At 49.2% G+C, this 16,318-nt stretch overlaps 1 protein-coding gene across 8 annotated transcripts in view; it reads left to right on the top strand.

Annotated features, from left to right (window-relative positions):
- The window catches only part of dnah1 (dynein, axonemal, heavy chain 1), a 668,552-nt gene that overhangs the window by 288,462 nt on the left and 363,772 nt on the right, over positions 1-16,318 (top strand). For all 8 annotated transcript variants that reach the window (XR_011596078.1, XM_070895813.1, XM_070895814.1 and 5 more), the window contains 2 exons: positions 9,204-9,367; positions 12,180-12,293. Coding sequence is in view for 7 of the 8 variants with exons in the window: in XM_070895813.1 (XP_070751914.1) it covers positions 9,204-9,367; positions 12,180-12,293 (278 nt within the window). In the remaining variant the exon portion in view is untranslated. The remainder of the gene's footprint in view (positions 1-9,203; positions 9,368-12,179; positions 12,294-16,318) is intronic.

The following is a 16,318-nucleotide window of genomic DNA, read 5'->3' as shown; positions in this document are numbered from 1 at the left end:
GGCCACTCAAAGCTAACAGGCCCAAACTGGAACGCATTGACACGCAGCTACGGACGTACACCAGAGCGATCATCCCAGTATTAGGCAGTGCAAACTTGGTGGTCACACACAATGGATCGGAGAACCGGCTGCCACTCTGGATTGTCCCGGGGAATGGCTCCACGCTCTTGGGGAGGAGCTGGCTAGCTGAGATGAACTGGAAATGGGGGGATGTGCATGCCATTTCATCTGGAGCGAAGTTCATGCTCACAGGTCCTACAGAAATTCGAGCCACTTTTTCAACCAGATGTCGGGACCTTTAAGGGCACCAAAGTAGTGATACGCATCACCCCGGACGCCAGATCAGTGCACCACAAAGCCAGAGCCGTGCCGTATGTGATGCGTGAGAGAATTGAGAGTGAGTTGGACAGGCTGTTAAGAGAGGGCATAATTTCGCCTGTTGAATTCCCATCGTTCCTGTCCTTAAAGCGGATGGCTCGGTCAGGATTTGTGGCGACTACAAGGCCACCATCAACCGAGTGTCACTACAGGACCAATACCTGCTTTCGAAAGTGGAGGATCTTTTTGCTACGCTGGCAGGTGGCAAGCTGTTCACCAAGTTGGACCTCACTTCGGCCTACATGACTCAGGAACTGGCTGAAGAATCCAAGCTTCTGACCACCATCACTACGCACAAGGGGCTATTCGTTTACAACAGGTGTCCATTTGGCATTTAGTCAGCTGCCGCTATCTTCCAGAGGATCATGGAAAGCTTGCTTAAATCCATCCCTGGAACAATCGTATTCCAAGGTGACATCCTTATCACGGGTCGAGACACCGAGGAACACCTCCACAACCTGGAGGAGGTGCTACACCGACTGGACCAGGTAGGCTTGCGACTAAAGAAGTCCAAGTGTGTGTTTTTGGCCCCAGAGGTCGAGTTTTTGGGCAGGAGGGTTGCCGCAGACGGGATCCGGCCTACCGAATCCAAAACGGAGGCGATCCATCGTGCGCCCAGGCCCGGCAACACATCGGAGTTGCGGTCATTTCTGGGACTATTGAACTACTTCGGGAACTTTCTGCCAAACATAAGCACATTGTTGGAGCTGTTGCACATGCTCCTGCGTAAGGGTTGTGAATGGTTTTGGAGGGACTGTTAAGAATAGGCTTTCAATCGGGCGCGGAATCTGCTTTGTTCTAACAAGCTGTTGACCTTATACAACTCCTGTAAGAAACTGATTTTAACGTGTGATGCATCATCCTATGGGGTTGGGTGCATGTTGCAGCAGAGTAATGATGAGGCCAACTCCAACCTGTGGTTTATGCCTCCAGGTCGTTCTCCCAGGCAGAACGGGGATATGGGATGGTTGAAAAGGAAGCACTTGCATGTGTCTACGGGATGAAAAAGATGCACCAGTACCTTTTCGGCAGAAGGTTCGAGTTAGAAATGGACCACAAGCCGTTAACATCCCTGTTGTCCGACAGCAAGGCTGTCAATGCCAATGCGTCAGCTCGCATACAGTGGTGGGCCCTCAAGCTGGCTGCGTATGACTACACCATACGGCACCGATCAGCAACCGAAAATTGCGCTGATGCGCTCAGCAGGCTCCCTCTGGCGACCACCGAGGGGGCGTCGGAACAAAGCGTGGAGATGGTTGAGGCTTTCGACACCGCAGGCTCCCCCATCACAGCCCGCCAGATCAAAATCTGGACCAACAGAGATCCCCTCCTATCCCTGATAAAGAAATGTGTCCTGATTGGGGATTGGGCGCCTGCACACGGAGCGTGTCCCGAGGAGGTCAGGCCGTTTCACGGATGGATGGATGAGCTCTCCATCCAAGCCGACTGCCTGCTATGGGGCAGCTGGGTAGTCATGCCCCAGAAAGGAAGGGAAGCATTCACCAGGGAACTCCACAGCGGAGCACCCAGGCATCGTGCAAATGAAGGCCATTGCCAGGTCACATGTATGGTGGCCAGGAATTGACTCAGACCTGGAACACTGGGTTCGCAGGTGCACGACGTGTTCTCAGCTGGGAAATGCCCCCAGGGAGGCCCCACTCAGCCTGTGGCCTTGGCCCACCAGGCCATGGTCACGTATTCATGTAGACTACGCAGGCCCGTTCATGGGAAAAATGTTCCTGATTCTTGTCGATGCATACTCGAAATGGATCAAGTGCATCATATTGAATTTGTGCACGACATTCACCACTGCGGAGAGTCTGCGTATGATCTTTGCAACCCACGGCTTGCCGGACATTCTGGTTAGCGATAATGGCCCGTGTTTCACTAGTTATGAATTCCAGGAGTTTATGTCGGGTAATGTTATCAAACACGCCTGGACAGCACCTTTCAAGCCGGCTTCCAATGGCCAGGCGGAACGTGCGGTTCAAATCATAAAACAGGGCATGCTCCGGATTCAAGGACCCTCCCTTCAGTACCGCCTATCGCACCTCCTGCTGGCCTATAGGTCCCGCCCGCATTCGCTCACGAGAGACCCGCCCGTAGAACTACTCATGAAACACACGCTTAAAACGCGGCTGTTCCTCATTCACCCAGACCTGTCAGGCATTGTTGAGGGCAAGCGCCAGTCCCAAATCGAGTGCCATGATCGCAACTCAGTGGGGAGATGCATAGAAATTGATGACCCTGTATTTGTTCTCAATCATGCTTTGGGACCCAAGTGGCTTGAGGGTACTATAGTTGGCAAAGAGGAGAATAGGGTCATAGTGGTCAGACTTAACAATGGGCAAATATGCCGCAAACATCTGGACCAAGTAAAGAAAAGGTTCAGCATGGACACTGAGGAACCTGAGGAAGATCATGAGTTGTCACCCACACCACACTGCCAGTGAACGAGCAACAAGGACATTCACCAGCATGCACAGCCCCTGCGGCCAGCCCGGACAGGCCGGAATCACCTCAGGCAAAAAGGCCCAACCACCAGAGCCCCAACTGCGGCGCTCCACGAGAGAGCGTCGACCGCCCGAAAGACTCAATCTTTGACCCAAAGACGTTGAGGGGAGGTGATGTCATGTTTGTAACCTTCACATAACTGTAACCTTTATGTAACAACACTGTACACTGTATAGACCTGAGTAATGCACACCTTGAGCACAGGGGGTGAACTTGTGGGAGACACTCCTCACCTGGTCATCCAGGTATATAAAGGGAGGTCCCATGCAGGGTCAGCACTTCTTGGTCCTGGGAATAAAGGTTCAGGTCACGTAGTGACCTTGTCTGCAGTACATGCCTCGTGTGATTCTATAGTAAGGTGTAATGACACTACAATCTAGAGGGGAGATGAGAAGAAGTGATTTCACTCAGAGCGTTGTTGCTATCTGGAACATTCTACCTGAAAAGGTGGTGGATGCTGATACCATAAATAACTTTAAAAGGGAGTTGGACAGATACTTGAGGATGAGGAAATTCCAGGTTTCTAGACAAAAAGCGGAGGTCTGGGACTTAGCACGACTGCTCTTTCAAAGAGCCAGCACAGGCATGATGGACCGAATGGCTACTTTCTGTGCTGTAACTTTCTATAATTCTATTCTATGATTCTATGACTTACCTCAACTTGTGATAACCCTGTCCCCTCGTTACTGATTTGCTAACAAGTGGAAACAATCTTTCACAAGTTACCCTTAAAACTTTCATGATTTTTAAAACCTCTGTTTGATCCTTCCCCCTTCCCCCCATTAATCTTCATTTTGAGTTTTAATGTATGCACCTATGAGTATGGTCACAGGTTTGTAGAGGGGAAGAGGCTGAGCCACTCACAATGCAACAGCACTACAACTATTTTTCACTAAAATAGTTGTAGAGCTGTTGCATTGTGAGTGGCTCAGCCTCTTCCTGTCCTGCGGCGACTGGGCCCTTCTACCCCATCGACGACCTGGCCTCTTCTCCAGCACGCAGTGAGCACAATGGCTGTGACCACTCTGACCTCTCCTTCTTCCACTCTGAACACCCTGACCTCCACCCCACAAAGTGGACCTCTGACCTTCCCAATGTTTGCCCCCAGCCAAACCTCAGATCACCTACCATCTCACCGAAGGGCGCTACTCAGCGCCAAGCTTACGGCCCGCATCTCGCCATAAGCAACTAGGCTCATATAGCAGTGCCTGGTCTCTAGTTGTCTCGGACCCCCTTGCCACTGGATCAAGACCTTGCTCAGTTAAGCCTGTGTGGTAGCCGGTGTGCAACGACCACCCCACGTTAAAAGAACTCACACACAGGCATCTTCCACTCCTCTAACATGAAGTTCGGGACCTGGAAAGTCAGGACCCTCATGGACAACTCCAACAACGACAGGCCGGAACGCCGCACCGCCATAGTTGCCTGGGAACTTAGACGCTCCGATGTAGACATCGCCGCCCTTAGCGAGACCCGGCGAGAAGGGGAAGGCCAGCTCAAGGAACAAGGTGGAGGTTACGCCTTCTTCTGGAAAGGCATACCAGAGGAAGAACGCCGCCTGCACGGAGTCGGTTTCGCTATCAAGAACGAGCTGGTCGATCGCCTCAGAGACTCTCCCTGTGGGATTAACAAACGTCTCATGACTCTCTGACTCACCCTATCCCGGAACCAATGCGCCACAGTCATCAGTGCTCGATGCAACAGCTGAGCCTAAAGAGGGTTTTTACTCCAACCTTGAAAAATCCCTATATCGCGTCCCTATGGACGATAAACTGATCCTCCTCAGCGACTTCTACGCCAGGGTCGGCAAAGACATAGCCCTCTGGGGAGGCGTGATCGGCAGAGAGGGGGTAGGGAAAACCAATTCCAGCAGTACCTTGCTCCTGACAAAATGCCTGGAGCACGACCTTGTCATCACCAACACCTTGTTCCGCCAGAGGGACAAGTACAAGGCATCATGGCAACACCCTCGCTCCAAACACTGGCACCTGCTCGACTATATCATCATCCGAGCCAGGGATCACAAGGATGTGTGCATCACCTGCGCCATGACAGGAGCTGACGACTGCTGGACGGACCACCGCCTAATCCGTTCCATCATCTACATCAACATAGCCCCAAAGCGGCGATGGCAGCAGAAGCAGTGCCGCAATAAAGTCAATGCCGGGGCACTCAAAGACCCAGCTAAGGGAGCCCTATACAGTCAGCGCCTCACAGCTAACCTGGCGACCCTTGATGACCCAGAGATGCAGAATGCCCACAGCGCTTGGTCTGCCCTTCAGGCCTCCATAACCAATGCTTGCAAAGAGACGCTCGGTCATTCAACCAGAAAACACCAGAACTGGTTTGATGAGAATGACCAGGAGATCCAAGTGCTAATGAATCACATTTCTGAGCCTAAAACAACCCAACTCGGGAGCAGCAAAACAGCTTAAGGCCGAGGTTCAACAAAAGACCCGCGACCTAAAGAACATATGATGGGTGGAGAAAGCACAGGCGATTCAGCAGCTGGCCGACAGCCATGATGTTCAAGGTTTCTTCACTGCAGTCAAGGCCACCCACGGCCCAAATACCCAAGGCCCCACCCCACTGCTGGCCAAGAACAGGGAGACACTCATCAAGGACACCGAGGCAGTCAGGTCTCGCTGGAAGGAGCACTTCGAAGATCTCCTCAACCGAGACTCTGTCTTTGACTCAAGTGTCCTCAACTCCATCCCGCAGCATGCTACCCGCCACCATCTCAGCAAAACCCCAGCCCGACTCAAGATAGAAAAGGCCATCCGCCAGCTTAAGAACAACAAGGCAACGGGAGCGGATGGAATTCCCACTGAAGCGCTAAAGGATGGCGGCGAGGCACTATTGGCACAAATGCATGACCCCTCGCTCATCGGGAAGAAAAAGAGTATGCTGGGAGATCTCAGAGATGCAGTAATCGTGACCATCTTTAAAAAAGGGGACAAGTCCGACTGCGGCAACTACAGAGGAATCTCCCTGTTATCAGCCACTGGGAAAGTCGTCGCTAGAATCCTCCTCAAACGTGTTCTGCCTGTGGCTGAGGAGCTCCTCCGAGAGTCGCAGTGCGGATTTCGTCCTCTATGGGGTACAACGGACATGATTTTTACAGTGCGACAGCTGCAAGAAAAATGCAGGGATCAGCACCAACCCTTGTACGTGACCTTTTTTGACCTTACGAAGGCCTTTGACACTGAACGGCGAGGGACTATGGAGCATCCTCCTCCGCTTCAGCTGCCCCCAAAAGTTCATTACCATCCTTCGCCTGCTCCACGATGACATGCAAGCTGTGATCCTGACCAACGGATCCATTACAGACCCAATCCACCTCCGGAGCAGGGTCAAGCAGGGCTGCATCATCGCACCAACCCTCTTCTCAACCTTCCTCGCTGCAATGCTCCACCTCACACTCAACAAGCTTCCCGCTGGAGTGGAACTAAACTACAGAACTAGTGGGAACCTGTTCAACCTTCATCGCCTCCAGGCCAGATCCAAGACCGTCCCAACCTCTGTCGTCGAGCTACAGTACGCAGATGACGCATGCGTCTGCGCACATTCAGAGACTGAACTCCAAGTCATAGTCAGCATCTTCACTGAGGCGCAAAAACTTACCGCCCAGCCCTCTAGTTTCACTGAGACCATGACGTCAATCATCGTGCAACGCTCCACTAGTGACCCAGATGCAAAATTACGCCAATAAAACACTTCATTATGCACCCACCCCAGGAAACGCCTGAAAAACCAGGCATTCTCAGGGTGCAGCAGGCGATATTGGCGGCATATTTAAATGGGGGGAGAAGGATCCTACATCGCAGGTCGCATTGACTGCAACAGTTGCGCACAGCACGCTGAGTCACACTTGGACTTGAAAGTGGCAGTTTTATCTGCCATTACAGTCTCCTTGCTACTTCAGTGAGAGAATTTAATGGGGGCATTACTGGTTTGACTGCGTATCATGATCCATGCTATTGCCAAGCGGCGTCAAGCTAGAAGAAGGACTCTTGGCCATGTCGGCCCATGGATGAGGCAAGGCCAAAGACGTCTGGGGAGGAGGGCTTACCCCCCCACGAGTTTACAGGTACCAGCGCTCATACCTCCAGCTCTCTGAGGAGCAGTGTGTGAGAAAGCTGCACTTCTGAAAGAATATGCTGACAGAGATATGCCATCTCCTACAGGCAGACCGATGCCTGGACCATCTGGAGAGGAGGACTTACCCCCCACGGGTTTACAGGCACCGCTCAATAGGTATCCTAATTCATTGTGGTGTGCTGCATGTTACACAGCTAGACCACCATGAAGGCCAGGCATTGCCAGTGGGGATTGCATGCCCACCTCAGGAGGAGGAGGATGATGAAGAGGAACCTGGCGAGGCCCCCATTTGATAGCCACCCCATCCACGGGGGAGGCAGCGTGGAGATGCTGCCGGGTCAAGCGTCGCACATCGCCAGCTCGTAATGGACCATCTCTCCTAAATGGAGGAAACTGAGGGATGGAGCTAATACTGGACATGCTATGTGCCCCCATAAAGGCACTTCTCCGGTGAACGTAGGAATGATGCACAAGACACCAATGGCAAAGAATCAAACAGACACTTTACCGCAACAAAGTAACAAAAACTCCCCCACTAAAAGAAAGCCAACAATAGACAAAGTTATGTTGCAGGGCACTGACCAACAATGAAGTGCGTTAAATCAAAGAAACTATTTACAAGCGTATTCAACAAAAATTGGGGCATTTGCACAACCTTGTCCTGCACATTATTCTGACTTATTTAACTTATTTAACAAAAACCTCCTTGTGTAATGCCTGATTTTGCGCCCCCGATCATGGAACCTCCTTCTTTGCCAAAATTATCAGACGAATGCACAAACTTTTTCCAGGACCACTCCGCCACCATTATAACAACAACTTGTATTTATATAGTGCCTTTAATGTAATAAAACATCCCAAGGTGTGTTATAAGACAAAACCAATAAATTTGACACCGAGCCACATACGAAGAAATTATGGCAGATGAAAGGTGGTAGGTTTTAACGAGCGTCTTAAAGGAGGAAAGAGAGGTAGAGAGGCGGAGAGGTTTAGGAATGGAGTGCCAGAGCTTAGGGCCCAGGCAGCTGAAGGTGTGCCACCAATGATTGTGCAGTTATATTTAGAGATGCTCAAGAGGGCAGAGTTGGAGGAGAGCAGATATCTGGTAGGGTTGTGAGGCTGAAAGAGTACAGAGATAGGGAGGGGGTGAGGCCATGGAGGGATTTGTAAACAAGGATGAGAATTTTGAAATCGAGGCATTGCTTAACCGGGAGCCAATATCGGTCAGCAAGTGCAGGGGTGATGTGTGAGCAGGACTTGGTGCGAGTTAGGACACGGCTGCCGAGTTTTGGATGATCTCAAGTTTACGTAGGGTAGAATATGGGAGGCCAGCTAGGAGTGCATTGGAGTAGTCAAGTCTAGAGGTAACAAAGGCATGGATGAGGGTTTCAGCAGCAGATGAGCTGAGACAAGGGCAGAGGGGGGGCAATGTTACGGAGGTGGAAATAGGAGGTTTAATTATGCCGCGGATATGTGGCAGTAAACTCATTTCAGGGTCAAATATGACACCTAGTTTGCGAACAGCCTGGTTCTGCCTCAAACAAACACTGGAGAGAGGGATGGAGTCGGTAGCTAGGGAACGCAGTTTGTGGTGGAAACCAAAGACGATGGCTTCGTTCTTCCCAATATTTAATTGCCGCCCCAAAATCACAAAAGCCGAAAATTCAGCTTAAAATCTATCTCTGGCATTTTTATCCAGAGTCCCTATATCTTTGTAACAAGTCTTTTATATGGCACCTTATCAAATACCTTCTGAAAATTCATTTGCAACATTCACTCCATTCCCTTTATCTATTCATTGTAATTTTCTCACAATTCAGTTAAATTAATCAAATTCATGCTATCTCTCTGATTTGTTGTTCACTAATTTCTTCTAAAAGTTTGCCCATAATTAAGGTAAAGCTAACAAACCTATTTTTCCTGACTTATCTCTTTTCCCTTCCTTGAACAAATGTGTAACTCACTGTAGTCCTTCGACACAATACCTGCTTCTAAAGAGTTTCATGAAATGATGGTTGTGCCTCCACCATCTCTTTCCCAACTTCCTTCAGCATTCTGGGATACATACCATCAGGGTCTGGTGACCTTTCTACTATTAGTCCCGTTAACATTTTAAATGACATTTCCTTTTGAATATTTATCTCGAGTAATGGTTCTTCCCGACACTTCCCTCAAGTTTCTTTCCAATGACATTTTCTTTTTTTAAATAGCTGCATGATTTGGTGGCTCTTGTGAGAGGGAAGCTGACAAGGATGCAGAGAACAATATTATCAGCACTGATTGTGATTGAAGTACATGCCAAGGACGTAGTGGCTAACCTGCTGGAGGAAAATGTTCAAAGCGTGAATGACTTTGAGTGGATCAGTCAGCTCAGGTAAAAGCCTCTTTTACATTAGAAACATTTAGATGATATACCACAGAGATCAGTAGTTTACCACCATGGCCTTATTAACATCAAGGTGCCAGAAAGCAAATGGTGATTTTTTTCACCTACTTTCCCAAATTGGTGCAATTACAAATGCAATGGTAGAAGCCTTTTGGTAAAGAAATGCAGTTGATAGTCTTTGTAAAGTAAGTAATATTAGGCGACCGCTAGTTTTCTGAAATGGTAGATAGTCAGCCAGGTTGCAGGATTCATCATAGGCAGTCCCTCGAAACGAGGATGACTTGCTTCCATGCCAAAAAAAGGATCACAGGTGTTCCAATGCAGGACCTAAAATTCCAGGTCCTGAACTGCAGCCTGAAGGGTGCAAGATGCCTATGCATGGATTTTTTTAACATGTGGTGGCCGTTGCACACCAGCCATCACACGGGCTTGACAGAGCTAGGTCTTAGTCCAGTGGCAAGGATTACCCAAGACAACTGGAGACCAGCTCTGCTGCACGGACCTAGTGCACACAAATATCGCAGTGTGGGTTGGCCCGTGCTGTCCCTGGGCCCCTGGCCCCGAACTCACGCCTCCTCTGGACCCCAATCACGTCCCTCCACAGTTTCTCGCCGCTCCTGCTGTATCTGCCCATGCTCCAATCACCGACTTGGACCTTGATGACGTCACTCTTCGCTGCCGTCGCAGCTCGTGCTGCTCCCCGGAGAAGTATGCCTCCACATTGCTCCCAGGTCGCTGCTCGCCACTCCTTTTATGGCTCCGACCTGCCGCTGGCATTCTCTTGTGGGTCGGGGCCTCCACACTGCTCATTAGGATTAGGCACCACATGGATAGCAAAAAGCCGCCTATCTATATTTTATCCAGACTCCCAGGACATTCTATCTGTATAATTACTTTATTATTCTGTATGCCAGTTCCCATATTGAATTAATATTTCTCCTATAGATCAGTATTACCTTTAATCATTTTGTGGACCAGCCCACTGTGAGGAAGGGAAGTGCCATGCACAATGTATGTTCCCAGGCTGTTTCTTAACAGTTTTAAGATATAATATCATTTTCACATTTGATTCTTCCTTGTCCTTTTCCATAACTACTCTAAACCTAATGATATTGTGATCACTGTTTCCCAAATGCTCCCCCGCTGAAACATGCTTCACTTGTCCCACTTCATTGCCCGGAACTAGATCCAGCACAGCTTCCTTCCCTGTTGGACTGGAAACATACTGATCAAGAAAGTTCTCTTGTACACTCTTCAGAAATTCCTCCCTCTCTTTGCCCTTCACACTGTTATTTTCACAATCTATATTAGGATCATTGAAGTCCCCCATTATCACTACTCTAAAGTTCTTGCATGTTTCTGCATTTGCCTGAAAAATTGTCCCTCTATCTCCTTCCCACTATTTGGTGACCTATAGTATACACCCAGCTAATAGCGCTTCTATTATTCCATAATTCTAACCAAATAGATTCTGTCTTTGAACCCTCAATCACATCATCCTTTTCTAGTGTTGTAACAGTATCTTTGATAAATATTGCCACCCCTTCTGTTTTTTGTTCCCTATCTTTTCAGAATACATTGTAGCCAGGAATATTAAGTGCCCATTTCTCCCCCTTGTTTCAGCCAGTTCTTCGATATTGCCACAATATGTGGCAATTGGTGCCTGCAGCTCACCAACCTTATTTACCACGCTCCATGCATTTATGCACATGCATTCCAAACCCATCTTTGTCTGCCTCGTATTTCCCCCCTGTCTGACTCCTCCTATTTCTGAATTACTCTTTATTCTATTGCTGTTTGTCTCCTTCACTCCCCTGTGCACCTTGTATCTTATCTCTAATGCATCATCCTGGTGCTGCACCCCGTGCCAAATTAGGGCAGAGTGTGTGACACCACCATCCCCCACAACACTAGCTAACCTCCCTGCACAGACCTTGGTACTGTTGAGGTGCAACCCGTCCATCTTGTATAGGTCCCTCCAGCTCATAACTGGTCCCAAGGAATCTGAAGCCCTCCCTCCTGCATCCAGTTCTCTATGCATATCATGGTAAATAAGAGTTTTAAAACTAAGAATTTAGTGGCCCTTCTTTGAACCTTTTCCAGGACCTTTATATTTCCCACCATGTCAGGGGCCCAATTAAATGGCGAGCCTGCACCTGGAGTCTATCTGCCCAATACCAAATGTGGGCACCTGATTCCTGAGAGGAAAATCTTCACTATGTTATTTGATAATTCAGTGGGATACATTCTTTCATCAGGAGTGGAGTGGTTTGTGTGGGGAGGGAAGCACCAAAACACAGTGCTTGTACTCACATCATCATAGGCAGTCCCTCAGAATCGAGGAAGACTTGCTTCCACTCTAATAATGAGTCCTTAGGTGACTGAACAGTCCAATACGAGAACCACAGTCCCTGTCACAGGTGGGACAGATAGTTGTTGGGACAGGTTTGCCGCATGCTCTTTCTGCTGCCTGCGCTTGATTTCTGCATGCTCTCGGTGATGAGCCTCGAGGTGCTCAGCGCCCTCCCGGATGCACTTCCTCCACTTAGGGCGGCCTTTGGCCAGGGACTCCCAAGTGTCAGTGGGAATGTTGCACTTCAGCAGGGAGGCTTTGAGGGTGTCCTTGTAACGTTTCCTCTCCCGACCTTTGGCTCGTTTGCCGTGAAGGAGTTCTGAGTAGAGCGCTTGCTTTGGGAGGGACACCTCAGCCGGCTAATAAAGCTGGGTTGAATCAGTGAATGGATTATGTTATGGGTGCCTTTGCGACATTGGTGTTGAAGTATGGAAAATTACCTTTCAGGTACTATTGGTCACGGGATGATCTCCGTGTGTGTGCAGTGAATGCTGAATTCCTGTATGGGTATGAATATTTGGGGAATACCGGTCGCCTGGTCATCACCCCACTCACAGACAGGTAAAATGGTATTTGGTATTTTTAGTACTTTTATATTATAGAATTTTTCTTTATGATGGAATATCTCAGCATTTCAACATTTTACCTATTCGAGAAGAGGCTGCAGTTATTTCTATAAATTATTAAAGCAACAAATTCTGATTGTTGAACTGTGGGTTAATACCTATGGAACAAAGGAGCAGGCACGCTTGCAGTAAACATGCGTTGTGTTTAGATATGAAGTTCACCGATTAAATGCCAATCTTTTAGAATCTTTGGGGGTGAAATTGCCCCTTTTTATAGCCCTGTTAGCACCTCCGGGGGGCGATAAAAATGGGGCACAATGGCGTTTTCATCCGGGGGAGGGGAGGGTGATACTGCCTCCTGGGAAATTGCTCTGGAGGTTTGAGGGGTGTAGTCCCGGCAGCGCCGCACTCCAATGGTAGTGACCCAGACCGATGCGCATCTGCCGATGACGTAATCACCGTGCACGCTGACCCCTCACTGCCCCACGCGACCCTTTAACGCCCCACAGGGGAAATCGCCCCACTGGCATGGGCAGATCTCAATGCCAGCTGCGTGAGACACAAAGCTGGCGGACATCCGCCACCGGGGTACCCTTTAAAGCGGAGGCCTTTAGCGCCTCTGGCCGCCACCTTTATTTGTCGCCTGACTCTTGGGTCGGCCCGACAATGACGGCCTTCGCGTTGACGAGTGCTGGGCTGCAGGCCCAGTCGATTGCATCCCTGCTGGCCCAGTGGTGGCCACCAAAGGGCCTGCAGTGTGCGCAGCGCCCCTCCCCTTTAATTGGGAGGGAAGGGGCATTGTAGCGCGTCAGCACTATGCAGCGTTGGCCTGCTCCTGCCCAGGGAGTGCTCCTGAAAGGAAGTGGAGCGCCGGAAACAGCGCTCCGCTTCCTTCGAGGGGCTTACGGCCCAATTCCGCATCAGGGGCAATTTCTAGCCCTATGTGTTTTCAAATGGGTCACTCCAAAGGGGGAATGAGTGAGTGACCTGTTTCTCTCACTGCTGTAACACCCAGCCATTAGGCTGCTTGTAGTAACTCATTGTTATCTCAATTTCGGAGAAAGCAATCACTGCTTGAGCAGCAATGAACCTGAAGTATACATGCTTACAATAGTGTTTACTGGAAGCAGAGGGCATGGCTGAGGTACTGACCCCGCCTCCCTGTAAATATTGGGGCCAAAGAGTACAAAAGCAAGGAAGTTATTCTAAACCTTATTAAACAGTGGTTAGGCCTCAGCTAAACTATGGTGTCCGATTCTGGACACTAGATTTTAGAAGCATAGAAACATAGAAATCTACAGCGCAGAAGGAGGCCATTTCAGCCCATCGTGTCCACGCCGGCTGACAAACACACACACGGCCCTCGGTCAGCAGCCCTGAAGGTTACATATAAACCTATGAACAATGAACAATGGCGGAAAGGTAAAGAGCACCCAGCCCAACCAGTTCGCCCCACACAACTGCGACACCCCTTACACCCCAATATTCTACACTCCACCCCAACCGGAGCCATGTGATCTCATGGGAGAGGCAAAAAAACAGATAAAACCTAGGCCAATTGGGGAAAAAATCTGGGCAAATTCCTCTCCGACCCATCCAGGCGATCGAAACTAGTCCAGGAGATCACCCTGGCTGTATTCGATTCCCTGCAATACTTACCATCGTATCTGCACCAGCCAACAAGAGGTTACCCAGTCTAATCCCAATTACCAGCTCTAGGTCCGTAATCCTGCAGGTTATGGTACTTCAAGTGCCCATCCAAGCACCTTTTAAAAGTGGTGCGGGTTTCTGCATCCACCACCCTTCCAGGCAGTGAGTTCCAGACCCCCAAAACCCTCTGCATGAAGAAGCTTCCCCTCAAATCCCCTCTGAACCTTCCACCCACCACCTTAAAACTATGCCCCCTCATAATTGATCCCTCCACCAAGGGAAATAGGCCCTTGCTATCCACTATATCCAGGCCCCTCAAAATTTTATACACCTCAATGAGGTCTCCTCTCAGCCTCCTCTGTTCCAATGAGAACAAGTCCAGCCTATCCAATCTGTCCTCATAGCTAAGATTCTCCATTCCAGGCAGCAATCTAGTAAATCTCCTCTGCACCCTCTCTAGTGCAATCACGTCCTTCCTATAATACAGCGACCAGAACTGCATGCAGTATTCCAGCTGTGGCTTAACCAGAGTCGTGGTCCCCCGATCTGCGAGAGAACAGCTCCGCAGGTCGGCAAGTAAAAGAGCTGGACCCTTTCAACCTCCAGCGCGAGCTGCTCCAAGGATTTTGAGATGGGCGACTGGGTGACGTCATCAAAACTCTGGTCGCCGTTTTGGAGCGTGGCCAGGTACAGAGGAGTGGGAAGGTAGGGGCGGAGGAGCGGCAAGTGTTTGTGGCGGAGGTGCGACAGATGAGGCTACGGAGCCCAGAAGAGCCGAGGGCCCAGGGGCAGCATGGGCCAGCTCACACTGCGATATGTGTGCGCACTAGGTCCGTGTAGCAGAGCAGGTCTCCAGTCGTCTTGGTTAACCCTTGCCACAGGTCCAAGACCTAGCTCTGTCAAGCCCGTGTGGTGGCTGATGTACAACGGTCACCACACACTAAAAAATCCATCTCCTCAATTGGAGTTCAGGACTGGAACAGTGGGTCCTTCATCGAAACACCTGTGAACTCGTGGAAGCAAGTCATCCTCGTTCGAGGGACCGCCAATGATGATGAACCAGAGTATTATACAATTTAAGCATAACCTCCCTGTTCTTGTATTCTATGCCTCAGCCAATAAAGGCAAGCATTCTGTATGCCTTCTTAACCACCTTATCCTCCTGGCCTGCTACTTTCAGGGATCTGTGGACAAGCACTCCAAGGTCTCTTTGTTCATCTATACTTCTAAATGGCCTACTAAATCTAGATCATTGTTGGATGCCACAAAAAGCAAGCGACCCACTACTGAGCCCTGCGGAACCCCACTGAAAACATCCTTCCAGTCACAAGAACACCCTTTGTTTCCTACCTCTAAGCCAATTTTGTATCCAACTTGCCACTTTGCCTGGATCCCATGTGCTTTAACCTTCGTGACCAGTCTATGGGACCTTATCAAAAGTTTTGCTAAAGTCCATATAAACTGCATCGTATGCACTACCCTCATCGACCCTCCTGGTTACCTCCTTGAAAAATTCAATCAGATTAGTGAAACACGATCTTTCCTAAACAAATCCGTGCTGACTGTCCCTGATTAATCCTTGCCTTTCTAAATGTAGATTGATCCTGTCGTTCAGGATTTTTTCCAATAATTTTCCCACCACTGGCGTTAGGCTGACAGGCCTGTAATTACTTGGCCTATCCCTTTCCTCCTTCTCTTAAACGAGGATACCACATTAGCGGTCCTCCAGTCCTCCGGCACCATGCTCAAATCCAAAGAAGACTGGAAAATGATGGTCAAGGCCTCTGCTATTTCCTCGTTTACTTTGTTCAACAGCCTGGGATGCATTTCATCCGGGCCTGGGGACTTATCTACTTTCAAAGATGCTAAACCCCTTAATACCACCTCTCTCACTATGTTTATTTCATCTAGAATTTCACACTCCTCCTTGATAGCAGTATCTGCATTGTCCCTTTCCTTTGTGAAAACATATGCAAAGTATTCAATAACAACCCTACCAACATCTTTTGCCTCCACACAGACATTATCCTCATGGTCTCTAACAGGCCCTACCCTTTCTTTAGTTATCCTCTTGCTCTTAATATATTTATAGAACATCTTAGGGTTTTCCTTAATTTTACTCGCCAAGAATTTTTCATGCTCTCCCTCAGCATTCCTAATATCCTTTTTAATTTTACCTCTGAACTTTCTATATTCCTCCAAAGATTCTACAGTATTTGGCTGTCGGTATATAAAATAAGTTTCCCTTTCTTTCTTTATCCTCCCCTGTAAGTCCCTAGACATCGAGGGGGCTCTAGAATTGTTACCCCCACCCTTTTTCTTTCAGGGCACATGTTTGGCTTGAGCCCTCCGGATCTCCTCCTTGAATGC

The sequence above is a fragment of the Pristiophorus japonicus genome, chromosome 12 (assembly GCF_044704955.1).
Source record: "Pristiophorus japonicus isolate sPriJap1 chromosome 12, sPriJap1.hap1, whole genome shotgun sequence".
Lineage (NCBI taxonomy): Eukaryota > Metazoa > Chordata > Chondrichthyes > Pristiophoridae > Pristiophorus > Pristiophorus japonicus.
Note: the sequence above shows the minus strand (reverse complement) of the source record. Positions and strands in the feature narration are given on the sequence as shown.